General features: G+C 40.5%; 1 protein-coding gene across 2 annotated transcripts in view; it reads left to right on the top strand.

Moving 5' to 3' along the window:
* The window catches only part of RFX2 (regulatory factor X2), a 166,686-nt gene extending 155,583 nt beyond the window's left edge, over positions 1–11,103 (top strand). For both annotated transcript variants that reach the window (XM_043979802.1, XM_043979801.1), the window contains 4 exons: positions 499–707; positions 5,231–5,384; positions 6,339–6,381; positions 8,327–11,103. In XM_043979802.1, coding sequence (XP_043835737.1) covers positions 499–707; positions 5,231–5,384; positions 6,339–6,381; positions 8,327–8,436 — 516 coding nt within the window. In that variant the 3' untranslated portion in view covers positions 8,437–11,103. The remainder of the gene's footprint in view (positions 1–498; positions 708–5,230; positions 5,385–6,338; positions 6,382–8,326) is intronic.
* Positions 11,104–12,623: the final 1,520 nt, after the last annotated feature.

Below are 12,623 nucleotides of genomic sequence, written 5' to 3'. Positions count from 1 at the left end.
CAAACAATCTGATATAGGTTACACTTTTACAATCATGTTAAACATATTTCCACATATTAATTCCTTTCTGATTTCTCAAATAAGTCTCTCTTGAGGAATATCTTTCCTCAAAATTTCCTAGAGCACAATATCTGTCTTTTTCCCTTGCCCCATCACTCCTTTTCTATTAAACTTTTCCTTGAACACGTTGTATCCCCATCTTGCTTCTCTCCTAAGTGGAATGTAAACTCTGTGAGGGCAAGGACTGTGTCATTTAAAAATTATATTACTACTGCTTGCACATGATAAGCATTTAAGTGTTTGTCGAATTCTGATTTTTATGAAAAAGCTCTATACTGTGTCCAAAATTTTATACCATTATTATGTAAAGTATTACAAGAGATGGATGTGAAAAAAATATTTTCATATTCCTCAGAGCTGAAAAGAACTTTAGAACTCCCTGTTTCTATCTGTCATCGAGTTCTTCTCTGATTTCCCTTTGTGCTTGCTCACTCCCAGGAACAAGCCTCATGGGTGTGCCAGTGTGAAGAGAGCGTAGTACAGAAGCTGGAGCAGGATTTCAAGCTGACTCTGCAACAGCAGAGTTCCCTGGACCAGTGGGCCACATGGCTCGACAATGTTGTCACCCAGGTTCTGAAGCACCATGCTGGCAGCCCCAGTTTCCCCAAGGCAGCAAGACAGTTCCTGCTTAAATGGTCCTTTTATAGGTAAGTCCCAGACCTAGTATTCTCAAGCATTATGCAACCCCTCTCCAGATCCTCAGCCTCTGGTTTCTGGAACAGTCTGATGTTTGTACTGTTGGGTCTGCACCAGGGATAAAGGAAGCTCTGATTAGAGGGCTGGCTAAGTAACTGGCATAGGTCCCTTGTGTGCCATGAGCTGCCTCCAGCCTGTGCTTCCCAATTGCTGACACAGCTCAAGAGCTTCCCAAGCCATTCTGGGCAGGCCCACAAGGCTTCTTCTGGGATGGAGCCATACTGAACTTCTTGAGGACAAAGGACCATGTTTCTTTCACCTTGATATCCCCTGGTATGCCAGTGGGAGGGGAGTTTGTAGCTGCATTGGAAGAGCCATGGACTGGTGAATAGAAGCTGAGGACAGAGCTGGGGACAGGCTTGGTAGAAACAGTATTTCTTTGTCCTCAGCTTTATATGGTATTGTTAGTACAATGAAGAAGAGCCAAAAGGCAGAAAGTAGAACATGTATAAAAAGAATGATGAAAGATTTTCAGGGCTTTTAAGCAAACAAAACCAACAGTTTTTGCTGTAAGCACACACACAGTTTAATGATTTCAGAGTAGTGATGTCCTGGCTTTGGCTTCTTCTCCACAGTTGCGCATTTTTGTAGCTAAATTTACACATGGATGAGAAAACAGTTGGCAGAGTGTTGGAGAAATTAAATGCTGCTGCCCTGCTGTGAGGGGGCTATGAATCCATATTTACACGGCTCCCTCCCACATTAACTGCATCACCCCTTTGGGGTGTTGGTAGTGCAGAGCAGCGTATAGATTTTTAAAAATAGTTCCTAAATAGAAAACATCCAAAGCTACTCCATACTTTTTCCTTTTCCTTTATGTTGTTGAACATTTTTTAATTCTTGACTCCTAGGAGATTTGAAATACACACTTATATTAACCTTAGATCTTTTTTCCTTTTCTGAACAAAGTCACTTGCCTCTGGCAACATCTATGTTGCCCAGAAAAAAAAAGTTTGAAATGAATAAATATAGCTCCCCTCTTCTTACTGGATAACATAGCTCTCCATAACTTTATTTTATTAATAGTCACCCAAAACAAATGGCATTATGTGTCTATGTCTCTTTACTTTTTGTTCTTTTTATTTTAATATTTATTAACTAGATTTTTGGGTGGAGGTACTGAATGTTCAAATATGGCACTGTTTATATTATGTTTGGTTATATTATGTCTGAGGATGAAATTCTTTGGTAAGCGTGCCCAGTATGTATCACTAGGAAACTTTCCTCACTTTAGGTTGGGAAGAATAGATTCTCATACAAAAAATGTATAGTTGTATAGTGCTTAATAATAATATTAGGGGTGGCTAGGTGGCGCAGTGGATAAAGCACTGGCCCTGGATTCAGGAGTTCCTGAGTTCAAATCTGGCCTCAGACACTTGACACTTACTGGCTGTGTGACCCTGGGCAAGTCACTTAACCCCCATTGCCCTGGGGAAAAAAATAATAATAATATTAGGTCAAAGGTTTACATGATGTATGGTTAAGTAACTTGAAACATTGAAATTAGAAAAGGAAGTACTCCATTGTAAGCTCCAAGGACAGGGAATTTATCTTTGTTTCCTCAACATTTAAAGGCACAGTAGTCTTTGCACAGAGTACATGTTCAACAAATATTGATTGAATTAAATTTTTAAAAACTTAAGCACCAGGGGCGGCTAGGTGGCGCAGTGGATAGAGCACCAGCCCCGGAGTCAGGAGGACCTGAGTTCAAATTAGGCCTCAGACACTTGACACTTACTAGCTGTGTGACCCTGGGCAAGTCACTTAACCCCAACTGCCTTACCAAAAAAAAAAAAAAGAAGAAGAATGAGTAAAACTTAAGCACCAAAAAAGAGGCTATTTTCATATACATGGCAAAACACAACAAAAGGATTGTATATGAAACTTCAAATCTCCAGTTCATACTACTTAGAGCATAGGTGTATATATGTAACCATACATTATATAATACATACATGCATACACACATATGTATTGTGTATACAACAGATACTCTATTATCTTTATGTAAAATGTACTTATATCTGAAATGATACATTACTTTGAAAACTTGCTTGCTTATCTGTGCTTCTTTCTATTCTGTATATTTTTTTAAAAGTTTCAGTGGACCTCTTTTTTTCCCCATTAGTATTGCCAACATCCCCTCTCCAAACCTTTCCCATAACTGAAAAACTGAGAGGATTTTTAAAAAACCCACTTCATAACAAACAGTCGAACAAAATGTATTCACACAGTAGTCTGATGCCCCTTCCTCACCCTCCTTCTTCCTGGTTTTATACTGTTCTTTTCACCCTGCTCAATAATGAGATATAGCAAGTTCCCACTCCCTGGTTCATTTCTACACGAATATATATATATTCCTCCTTTAATTCTCCCTTCTCAAAAACCTTAGAAGAGAACTAATCTACCCCCAATCCTCTGTTTATGTAATTCATGTCTTTTAATAGCCTTTGAAAATATTAAAGTTCTGAAGGAATACTTGTTTCCCCCATTTTAGAATATTAGCAGTACATCACCATATACCCCTTTCCCATTGTTCAAAAAAGTTTATCTTTCTAGTTTTTATAACTAATGATTACATTTCAGAGTTCCTACTCAGCTCTTTTTTTTTTTCCCTTCCATCAGAAATGCTTGAGAGTCTTTTATTCTATTAATATACATTTTTCCCCCTGTAGGATTATGCTCAGCTTTGCAGGGTAAGCTATTTTTGGCTGTAAGCCTTTTTCCCTTTTGGAATATCATTCTAAAAATCTCCTCTTATTCAGAGTAGAAGCTGCCAGGTCTTCTATGATTCTAACTCTGGTTCATCCCTTGGAACTTGAATGCTTCTTTCTGGATGCTTGTGTTGTTTTTAACTTTGACATGGGAGTTCTGGATTTTGGTTATGATATTCATTCCTGGGACTTTTCCTTTTGGGGTTTCTTTCAGGAGGTGATTGGTGGATTCTTCCTATTTTCACTTAGCCCTCTGGCTATAACAGACCCGGTCAGTTTCCAGTTATGATTTTTTGAAATACAGTCTCCAGGCTTTTTTTAAAATTATAGTTTCAGGGAGTCCAAAGATTCTTAAATTACCTCTCCTTGACCCTTTATCCAAGCCAGTTGTTTTTGAGAACAGATACTTTACATTTTGTTCTCATATTTCTTGCTGTTCCATGGAGTCACTCATTTGTTTGTCCTGTTGTAGTTTTCAGGGAGCCTGTTTCTTGAGTAAGTTTTACCTCTGTTTCTTCTAAGCTGCTTATCAATTCTTTCTTTGAGAGCTTTTATTTCATTTTTAAATCTCTTGTTTCATATCTTCTAGGTATTCATGTAGTCCTTGTAGGAAACCCTTTCTTCCTTTGAGTCCCTGTTTGAAGTTATTACCTTATTTGGGGGAAATCTCTAGATTTGCAATAATTTTTGATACTGTTCAGTGTCTTCTTTGGTTTACTCATCTCTCTGGCTTTAAGCCCTGAACTGGGGCTTTGTGTCAGGGCCAGGATTCACCCTCTGCTGCATTTTTGGATGGGATAGTTGGCTCTGTTTGGTCTAGCCTTTGGTTACCTGGGTTCCTATGTTGACCTCCTCCTCCTCCTCGGATTAGGCTTCCCTGGATCTTTGAAGTTCAGAATATGAGATCTTCCAATGGTAGGACTGTGGGTTTGTAATCCCTAGGACTTCCTAGAAGGAGTGCTCTCCTCTGAGTGCCTAAGGACAGAGTCCTACATGCTACATATGGCTGGTTCTTTTGGGAGAGTATGGTCCTGTCTGCCTATGCTAGAATTCCCCTTTCCCATAACTGTGCGGCTTCTGGCTGGCTTTTTGTATAGTTCTTGGGTTGAAGAAGTCACTTACTATAGGTTTGGGGTTTTTTTTTTTTTTATTAATCATTCAGTCTGGTGAGATCTGGGGGTTTTTGGTGGAGTAGGTGTGGGACTGTTAATTTGCCCAAAAGTCCTTGATTTAATAAAAGTGTTTGATTTAATAAGAATAGGAGACTAGCACTGGGTATCTGGTCTTACTCTGATCAATGCACCAGTGTGAGTTAATATCTCTTCATTAAAAAGAGCTTTGCCCACTCACTCTAGAGAAGAAAAGTATTTCATAGTGAAGGAATGAATAAAAAGGATTCAGAGCACTGAGTAGTGCCTGCTGATACAGACACCAAAATGAGACAGTCAGTGCCTGACCTTAAGAAACTCCTGCTGTCCTACTTATGGTTCCTACCATGTGAATGTCACCATCACCTCTGTGCTCCGGATGTCCAGCACCAAATAACTCGTGTGGTGGGTGTGGCTGGAGGGGTCATGTCTATTTTAGGGTCCAACCAATTAGGCAGATCCTAAGGGTTACAAAAGCATTTTGGGATCGTAGGAAAGGGTCTATGTGAAGATTTAATAGCAAATCCTAATAATTACAAATGCTATAGAGAAATGTGTTTTAACATTTCCCAGAACATTTTAAATAGCTTTTTGTTTTCAAAACTTTTCTAGCTCCATGGTGATTCGTGATCTCACCTTGCGCAGTGCTGCCAGTTTTGGTTCCTTTCACCTGATTCGCCTGCTGTATGATGAATACATGTTTTATCTGGTTGAGCATCGAGTCGCTGAGGCAACAGGAGAGACGCCAATTGCTGTAATGGGAGAGGTGCGAACTCTTTCCATCCAGGTGCTAATAACCTTGGACACAAATAGAAGGGACCAGTGTGTCCTTGCAGCTATTCCTGTGATTAGTGCTGGATGGAGTACTTGTTTCATTGACAATTTGAAGAACAAGTCATGAAAACGTTTTAACTTCTAAAAGAAATATAGTTGAGTAGAAACTATAAATAAATGCATTTTAAGCAAATCACTCTTGGATAAAGAAATGGTTTATGTCAGCTGCAAGTTAAGGTTCAGAGGATCCACAGGGCTGCAAATGGCTTATAATTTCACCTGGTTAGAGACCTGGGCACTCCCAGGCCTTCAGTGTAAATATAGCAGGGGAGATACCTGAAGTATTTCTATTGAAATTCACATTAATACACAGATTCTTTTGTTTGGCTAAGTGCTACTTCTTTAACAATGACAGCAACACCAGAACCCTAATGAAATTTAGTTGTATTAGTTTACTACTTGTCCCATGTATGTCATGTTAGATTATGTGAATTATCAGAATTACCCACTGGAGAGGGATCAGTTTCTGGTGGAATGTCCCTGGCTTTAACAAACACTTATACACTTTGTTTTTCCAGTCTAGAATTCCCTCTTCCTTTCAAATGGAGTAAAGACCCTGGTGGATTTTGCAAAATAAAAGTAGTGGCAGACATAATCAAAGATCTGAAAGTATCACAACGTTTACAAAGTAATAACAATGGCCTTAACACAACTTGTGGGATGTGAAAAAACAAAGCCAAGTTTTGCTCATGTTGAAGTCACTTAAGACAACAAGCTCCTTGACAGCTGGGGCTGTGTTTTGTTTGAGCTTTCTATATTCCTTAAGCATAACACAGTATCTTATATGAAACAAGTGCTTGAGAAACGTTTATAGGATTCTGTTGCAAATTTCACTGACATCAATTTGAATCCTTTTATTCATCAAAAATGTTTATTTTTCTTTCAGTTCAATGACCTTGCCTCCCTGTCACTGACACTGCTAGATAAAGGTATGTTCTAGCATCATTCACTTTTTTTTGGGGGGGGGGGCCGGGAGATCTCAGATCCATCCTGCTCTAGAGTGGGGTTTAATATTTAAATTGTTAACTTAGCTTTTTCTATCCTGTAATCAATAAATAGAAACAGGAACTGGATTTAGGAATAAAATGGTAATATTTGCTTTACATATGTAATTTCATTTGGTTTTCATACTAACCCAGAGAGGTAGGTCCTATTACTTATCCCCATTTATAAATAAGGAAACAGAGGCTAAGCAAGGGTGAGTGACTTGCCTAGGGTCTCACAGCTAGTAAGAAATTGAGGTAGAATTTGAACAGATCTTACAGTCTAACACTATAAACTATGCCCCCCTACCGAGCTCCGGGGATTTAGGACCAACAGATAATAAGAACCTAATCTGGTGGGAAATGGGGTTACATCCAAAAAGATACTCCCTACCTGTTCAGACCCAAATGAGACACAGAAAAGAGAAACTCCATTCATACCACTGTATAGTTCAAATATGTAGATCTTGATGCTGAACCTTCAGCTCATTTGATCCCTAGAGCCAGAAGAAAGTCAGGCTTCCCCATACCAGATCTGGTCACTAGTCCAAGACTCCTCATGCAATCATTTTGCGTGGGCATGCTGAAGACCCACCTTTGGGCAAAGGAAAACTGAGAGGGAAGGCCAGAGAGCTTTGTAGGATATACTTGCCACTTCCCCTTCCTATTCTAGGGAGGGAAGGAGGAAAAAAAGAAGCCCATTTATGAAGGTGGTACAGAATACAGAGACAGAAATGAGTCCTAGCCAATTAGCTATTCATGAGGTTCTCAGAATCAAACTCTTCTCAATGGGTCACATACTTCAGAAATCTCATAGAGAACTGGTAGATTTGAGGGCTGAGCCATAGTCAGTAATCCTGGAAAGATTGTAGAAAATTGGAAACGTTTCACAGGATTGAAGAATGGCAACACCCCAGTTTTCAAATGAGTAGTCTGTAAACTATAGTCCAGTAAGGTTGACTTCAATTCCTGACAAAATTCCAGGCCATATTATTAAAGAATTCACCAGTGAACATCCAGTGGTAATCACAAAATTACCAGTGGTAATCACAAAAATGCATGCTGAGGAGGCAACTAGGTGGCGCAGTGGATAGAGCACCGGCCCTGGAGTCAGGAGGACCTGAGTTCAAATCCGGCCTCAGACACTTGACACTTACTAGCTGTGTGACCTTGGGCAAGTCACTTAACCCTCATTGCCCAAACAAAACAAAAACAAAAAGAACAAAAATGCATGGTGGGGGCAGCTAGGTGGCGCAGTGGATAGAGCACCGGCCCTGGAGTCAGGAGTACCTGAGTTCAAATCCGGCCTCAGACACTTAAACACTTACTAGCTGTGTGACCCTGGGCAAGTCACTTAACCCCAATTGCCTCACTAAAAAACAAACAAACAAAAATGCTTGGTGGAGTGCCCAGAGAAGGGTGACCAGGATGGTGAAAGGCCTTAAGACTATACCTTAGGAGACTTAAGCCTGGAGAGAAGGCTTTGGGGGTTTGAGGATTGGGGGCATGATAGTTTTTTTCAAGTATCTGAAATTGTGGAAGAGGCACTAGACTTGTTCTGCTTTGCCTTCAGAAGAGTGGGTAGAAGTTGCCAAGAGACAGATTGAGGCTTAATATAAGAGAAACATTTCTAATAATTAGAGTTACCCCCCCAAATATTATGGTTGACTTGGAAGGTAGTGAGTTCCTCTGGAGTTCTTCAAACAATGGCTAGTCAAGGAAACAAGCATTCCCTTATGGATCAGACTGGATAGCCTCTAAGGTGCCTTCCAACTTTGAGCTTCTGGGATACTCAAGTATTTTTGTTTTAGCAGATTTATTAAGTACAAAGTATTCTTTTCTCTTTGTTGTTCCCTCGATGACAATCTACTCTATCAATTGTCGTCTGCAGATGACATCAGTGATCTCAGCAGTGAAACAGACACAGATGCCCGTGGTCTGGGTGAACCTCTGGTGAAGCGGGAGCGTGGTGACCCCAATCACTCCCTACAGGACATCTAGCCCTCCGACTCGTTTCTGAGCAGAAGAAATTTCACAGGATTTCAAAGGATCTGGGTTTGGAATTCCCGAAACCTGGATTTTCTAGGACTCCACTCTATTAGTGCCTCTTAGATTATGTAAATGTTTACTTCTACTCAAGGAAGGGCTTCTGAAAAGGGGTCTGTATGTGTATAAAGGATGCAGTATTTTTAAGAGGGAAAGCAGTTTTAAAATATTATAGAAATTCAGACTGGGAAGGCGCTTCCTTCCCACTGGGTAAAAATGGACATGTAGTACATCAGAGAGAGAGAGAATGGATTCCGAGTTGGGTAGTCCGTACTTCTGTTACTTCAGGTAATGTTTCCATCACTGTGAATAAACTGCTTCCTCTGTTGGCATTCTGAAATGTCAGTGCCCAGTCCCAGCCAGTGACAGTTGCTTTAGAATGACTGTTTTGGAGCCTGGGGCATGGTGAGTTGGTCAGCGCCCTCTAGCGTTTTTTATTCCTCTGTGCACACATTTCTGCTGCAGCCTTGACTAGTTTTCACTGTGGTAGAAGCAGCTCAGGCAAAGTGTGAGAACAGATTTTCTGGTTTCCCTACAGGGCCTATAAGGAGAAATTCTCTGGCCACATTTAGGAAGCAGAAGCATGCATTATATTGTACTTACGTGGGCTAAAGGGGGGGCCTGGCCTCTCTGCTCCCTTGTTGAGTGGTGTTTTATGAGAATTAATCTGCCCATCCGGCTGCCTTTTTTTTTTTTAACTGAGCAGTTTGTTTTGCTGTAGGAAAGGCAGGCAAACGTTCTAGAATTCAGATAGCCTCAACATATGTACAAAGGGGTTTCTGTTTGACTTTAGATACCAAAGGATCTTCTAGAAGTAGCAGCTAACCACCAAGACCCTGTACTTCAGCTTCAGCAACGCTCAAGCCAGGTGGCACAAAAAGGAAATGAAAGAATTAGAGCACATGGATTTTTCTTGTATAGAGAAAAAGGACAGCCCCTAGGCTTCAATTGTTGGTTTTATTTTATTGGGAAGAAGAATGATTTTTAAAAAATGTTAAAGGTCATATTTACCATCATGCCAAATTGCTGAGTGTTTGCAATGAGATTTTTACCAAATCTGAGCTGAAAGGGTAGTGGGTGGGGGTGGGGGGATTATCAGTGTTATAGGGCAGTGCCTTAGTGAGGCCCAACTAGCCTGCTTTATTTTCCGTTTCTAGTTGATATTTAAACTGATGTGCCTGTTACTCATAATAGAAAATCGGAATCTCTCCTTCCCCCCTCATTAATTGCCAAGGACTGCTTTGAGCTAATGACACTGATGTGGGGGAACAACTATCCTTGTATTGTCTCAGTACATAAATGTTCTCCTTTGTGGAAGAAGACACAAATGCCTTTGTGGTCTTGAACTTCAAATTTTTGTAAAACATTAACATTTGCATTACTGGTTAGTTCCATGGTAACAATTCTGTGCCAAAAACCAAATTGCAAACAAAAAAAGAAAAGAGGAAAAAAAAGGGCAAACCTGGTTTAGCATTACATTATGAAAGGTAATAGGTTTTGGTTTTTTTCTGGAAATATGTTTATACTGATAGTTTTATGCTCTGATGATTTTCAGGATTTTCTTATAAATGTGTATATTTGAGTATATTCTGTCTGAAATATTCTCCTATTAATGCAGAAGGTACTAATGAAACTCAGATGGCCTTTTTAAAATGACTTCATGAGAAGTGGAAGATGTGTATGTTGACAGGGCTCTTTGCATTCCTAAGTCTATGTGGGCTTGTAAAGGAAGAGTAGGGGGTAAAGAAAACACATTTTTATTTCAGAAAATCTGTAATAGTTACAGGGTTTGTCTGGTTGGATGCTTCAAAATCTATAATGAAGCAAGGCCAAAAGAATTTTTTTTTTAGAAATCTATCCCTTTCCTAGAAGAAATTTATGCTAATTTTTATGGAATGTGATGAATTTGTTTTTCTTACACGTGTGGTAATGCAACAAAAATGAACTTCTGCCTCATGATACATCTGTTCCTTTGCGAGAATTCCAACAAGCAAAGATTAAGAGTCAAGGGAAGGTGTATACCGCAGTGACATTTATTTGATTAGCTCTTTTGATAAATGCCAAAACTGATGTGCACAAAAATCTCCTCGACACTTTCATTTTTAATAGCAATAAACATATTGAATGTGCCCATCTTGGAAATAACCTTCCATGCTTTGGACTTTGGCTTTTTCTTTCATTATCTTTTTGCTCTCAGACCCCTAGTGCCTGTGGACAGACCTCTCACACCTACTGGTTTTCATGATAAAGCCAAAGTGGGATTACAGTTGAAGTACAAGGTGCATGGAAAGTGCAGCACTGCTGGGAGGTGGGGTTGGTTGTAGCCAGTCTGCTGTCCTTGTGGTACCAGAGTACAGAATGCCTTGGTGGAGGCACAGCCTCCTGCACTTCTGTCCTTGGCTCTCCTGATGTAGCAAAAGAACTTTTGTTCATTTCAAACATCCAACCTTTACTCTTGCTCCTTACCATCTCTGACCAGATCTACCTACTGTGAAAATTAATCATTCTACACCAATCTTCACACACATCGCACTCATCTAGAACTATTTCCTGTTTTTTGAGGAGTGCACTTTTGAGAAGTACTCAAATGTGGTTCTAGAAACTGGCCTCTGAGATGTTGGACCCAAGAGGAGCCATAAAAGGACTGTCTCAAGAAAAAAATGTTCAATGTGAAAGCAATTCAGAAAGAGTAAAAAAGAGCAGAAACGACTGCTGTTTCTGTAGCACTTTAAGGTTTACAAAGCACTTGTCTGTACAACAACCCTGTGAGATTGTATTAACATTCCCTTATTACAAGAAAACTGAGGTCCATAGAGATTGTGATGTGCTCAGCATCTCACAGAATTAGAATTTTGACCCGGGCTTCTTGACTGCCAACATGTGGTTTTGATGACCCAGGGGCCTGTGTTCATGCTGTGGCTGCTTAGGCTGGTCCTGCTGTATTTATTATATTTCATTTGACAAGCTGAGGAAATTTAGAGGTTCAGTACTTCAATGAACTGGAAACCAGGATTTCTAGTGCACGGAAATGTTCACCAGATCTAGTAGCATCATTTTATATAAGAGACGATTGTGAGAAGTTGCTTCTGGGATACTAGTGCTAAAACTACCCACCTAGTCAAAAGAATTCCCCTCAGCTCAGAAACTGGATTAAAAGTCTATTATGGCGGGGCAGCTAGGTGGCGCAGTGGATAGAGCACTGGCCCTGGAGTCAGGAGTACCTGAGTTCAAATCCAGCCTCAGACACTTGACACTTACTAGCTGTCTGACCCTGGGCAAGTCACTTAACCCCAACTGCCTCACTAAAAAAAAAAAAAAAAGTCTATTATGGGGGCAGCTAGGTGGCGCAGTGGATAAAGCACTGGCCTTGGTTTCAGGAGTACCTGAGTTCAAATCCGGCCTCAGACACTTGACACTTGCTAGCTGTGTGACCCTGGGCAAGTCATTTAATCCCCATTGCCCCGTTTAAAAAAAAAAAAAAAAGAACCTATTACTTGCCAGGCACCGTGCTAAGTGCTGGGAATTTAAAAAAAAAAAAAGGCAAAAGCCAGTCTTTGCCCTCACAGGGGGAGGGATGGGAGGACTGGGGAGGCAGGCTCTGATGATCTGAAGCCTAACGGGAAATGAGGAGCTGTCAGCGCTGGACTCCCTCCTTAAATGAAGAATTTGGGAGGAGTTCTCCGATACTGACCCTCTGCCCTTTCCAATCAGAGAGACTGAGGGGTCCCAGGACCTGGAGAACTGAGAAGTGAATTTTAGAGTTGATTCAATGTTGCAGAAAGATTGCCAGACCTACATAGCCTTCAGCCTCAAAGCCAAACAAGAGGATTTTGCATTTGATTCAGGAGGTAATAGAGAGAAACTGGAGTTCACTGAATAGGGAGTGGGTGACATGGTCAGACCTGTGCTTTAGGAAGATCAATCTGATATCCAGAGCTTCTTAAGGCAGGAAAACCAATTAGCAGGCTATTTAAATAACCCAGGTATGAGGTGATGAGGGCCTCTACCAAAGTGTGGCAGGGTTCGAAGGGAGTATGTAGGAGAGATGTTACAAAAGCAGAAATAACAGGACATAAATTCAGTATGTATAGACCACAGATCACCATTTAAGACATGTTTGGAGTTATGTATCATCCTCACCT

The sequence above is a fragment of the Dromiciops gliroides genome, chromosome 1 (genome assembly GCF_019393635.1).
Source record: "Dromiciops gliroides isolate mDroGli1 chromosome 1, mDroGli1.pri, whole genome shotgun sequence".
NCBI lineage: Eukaryota > Metazoa > Chordata > Mammalia > Microbiotheria > Microbiotheriidae > Dromiciops > Dromiciops gliroides.
The sequence above is the reverse complement of the archived record's forward strand: the minus strand, read 5'-3'. Positions and strand labels throughout refer to the sequence as shown.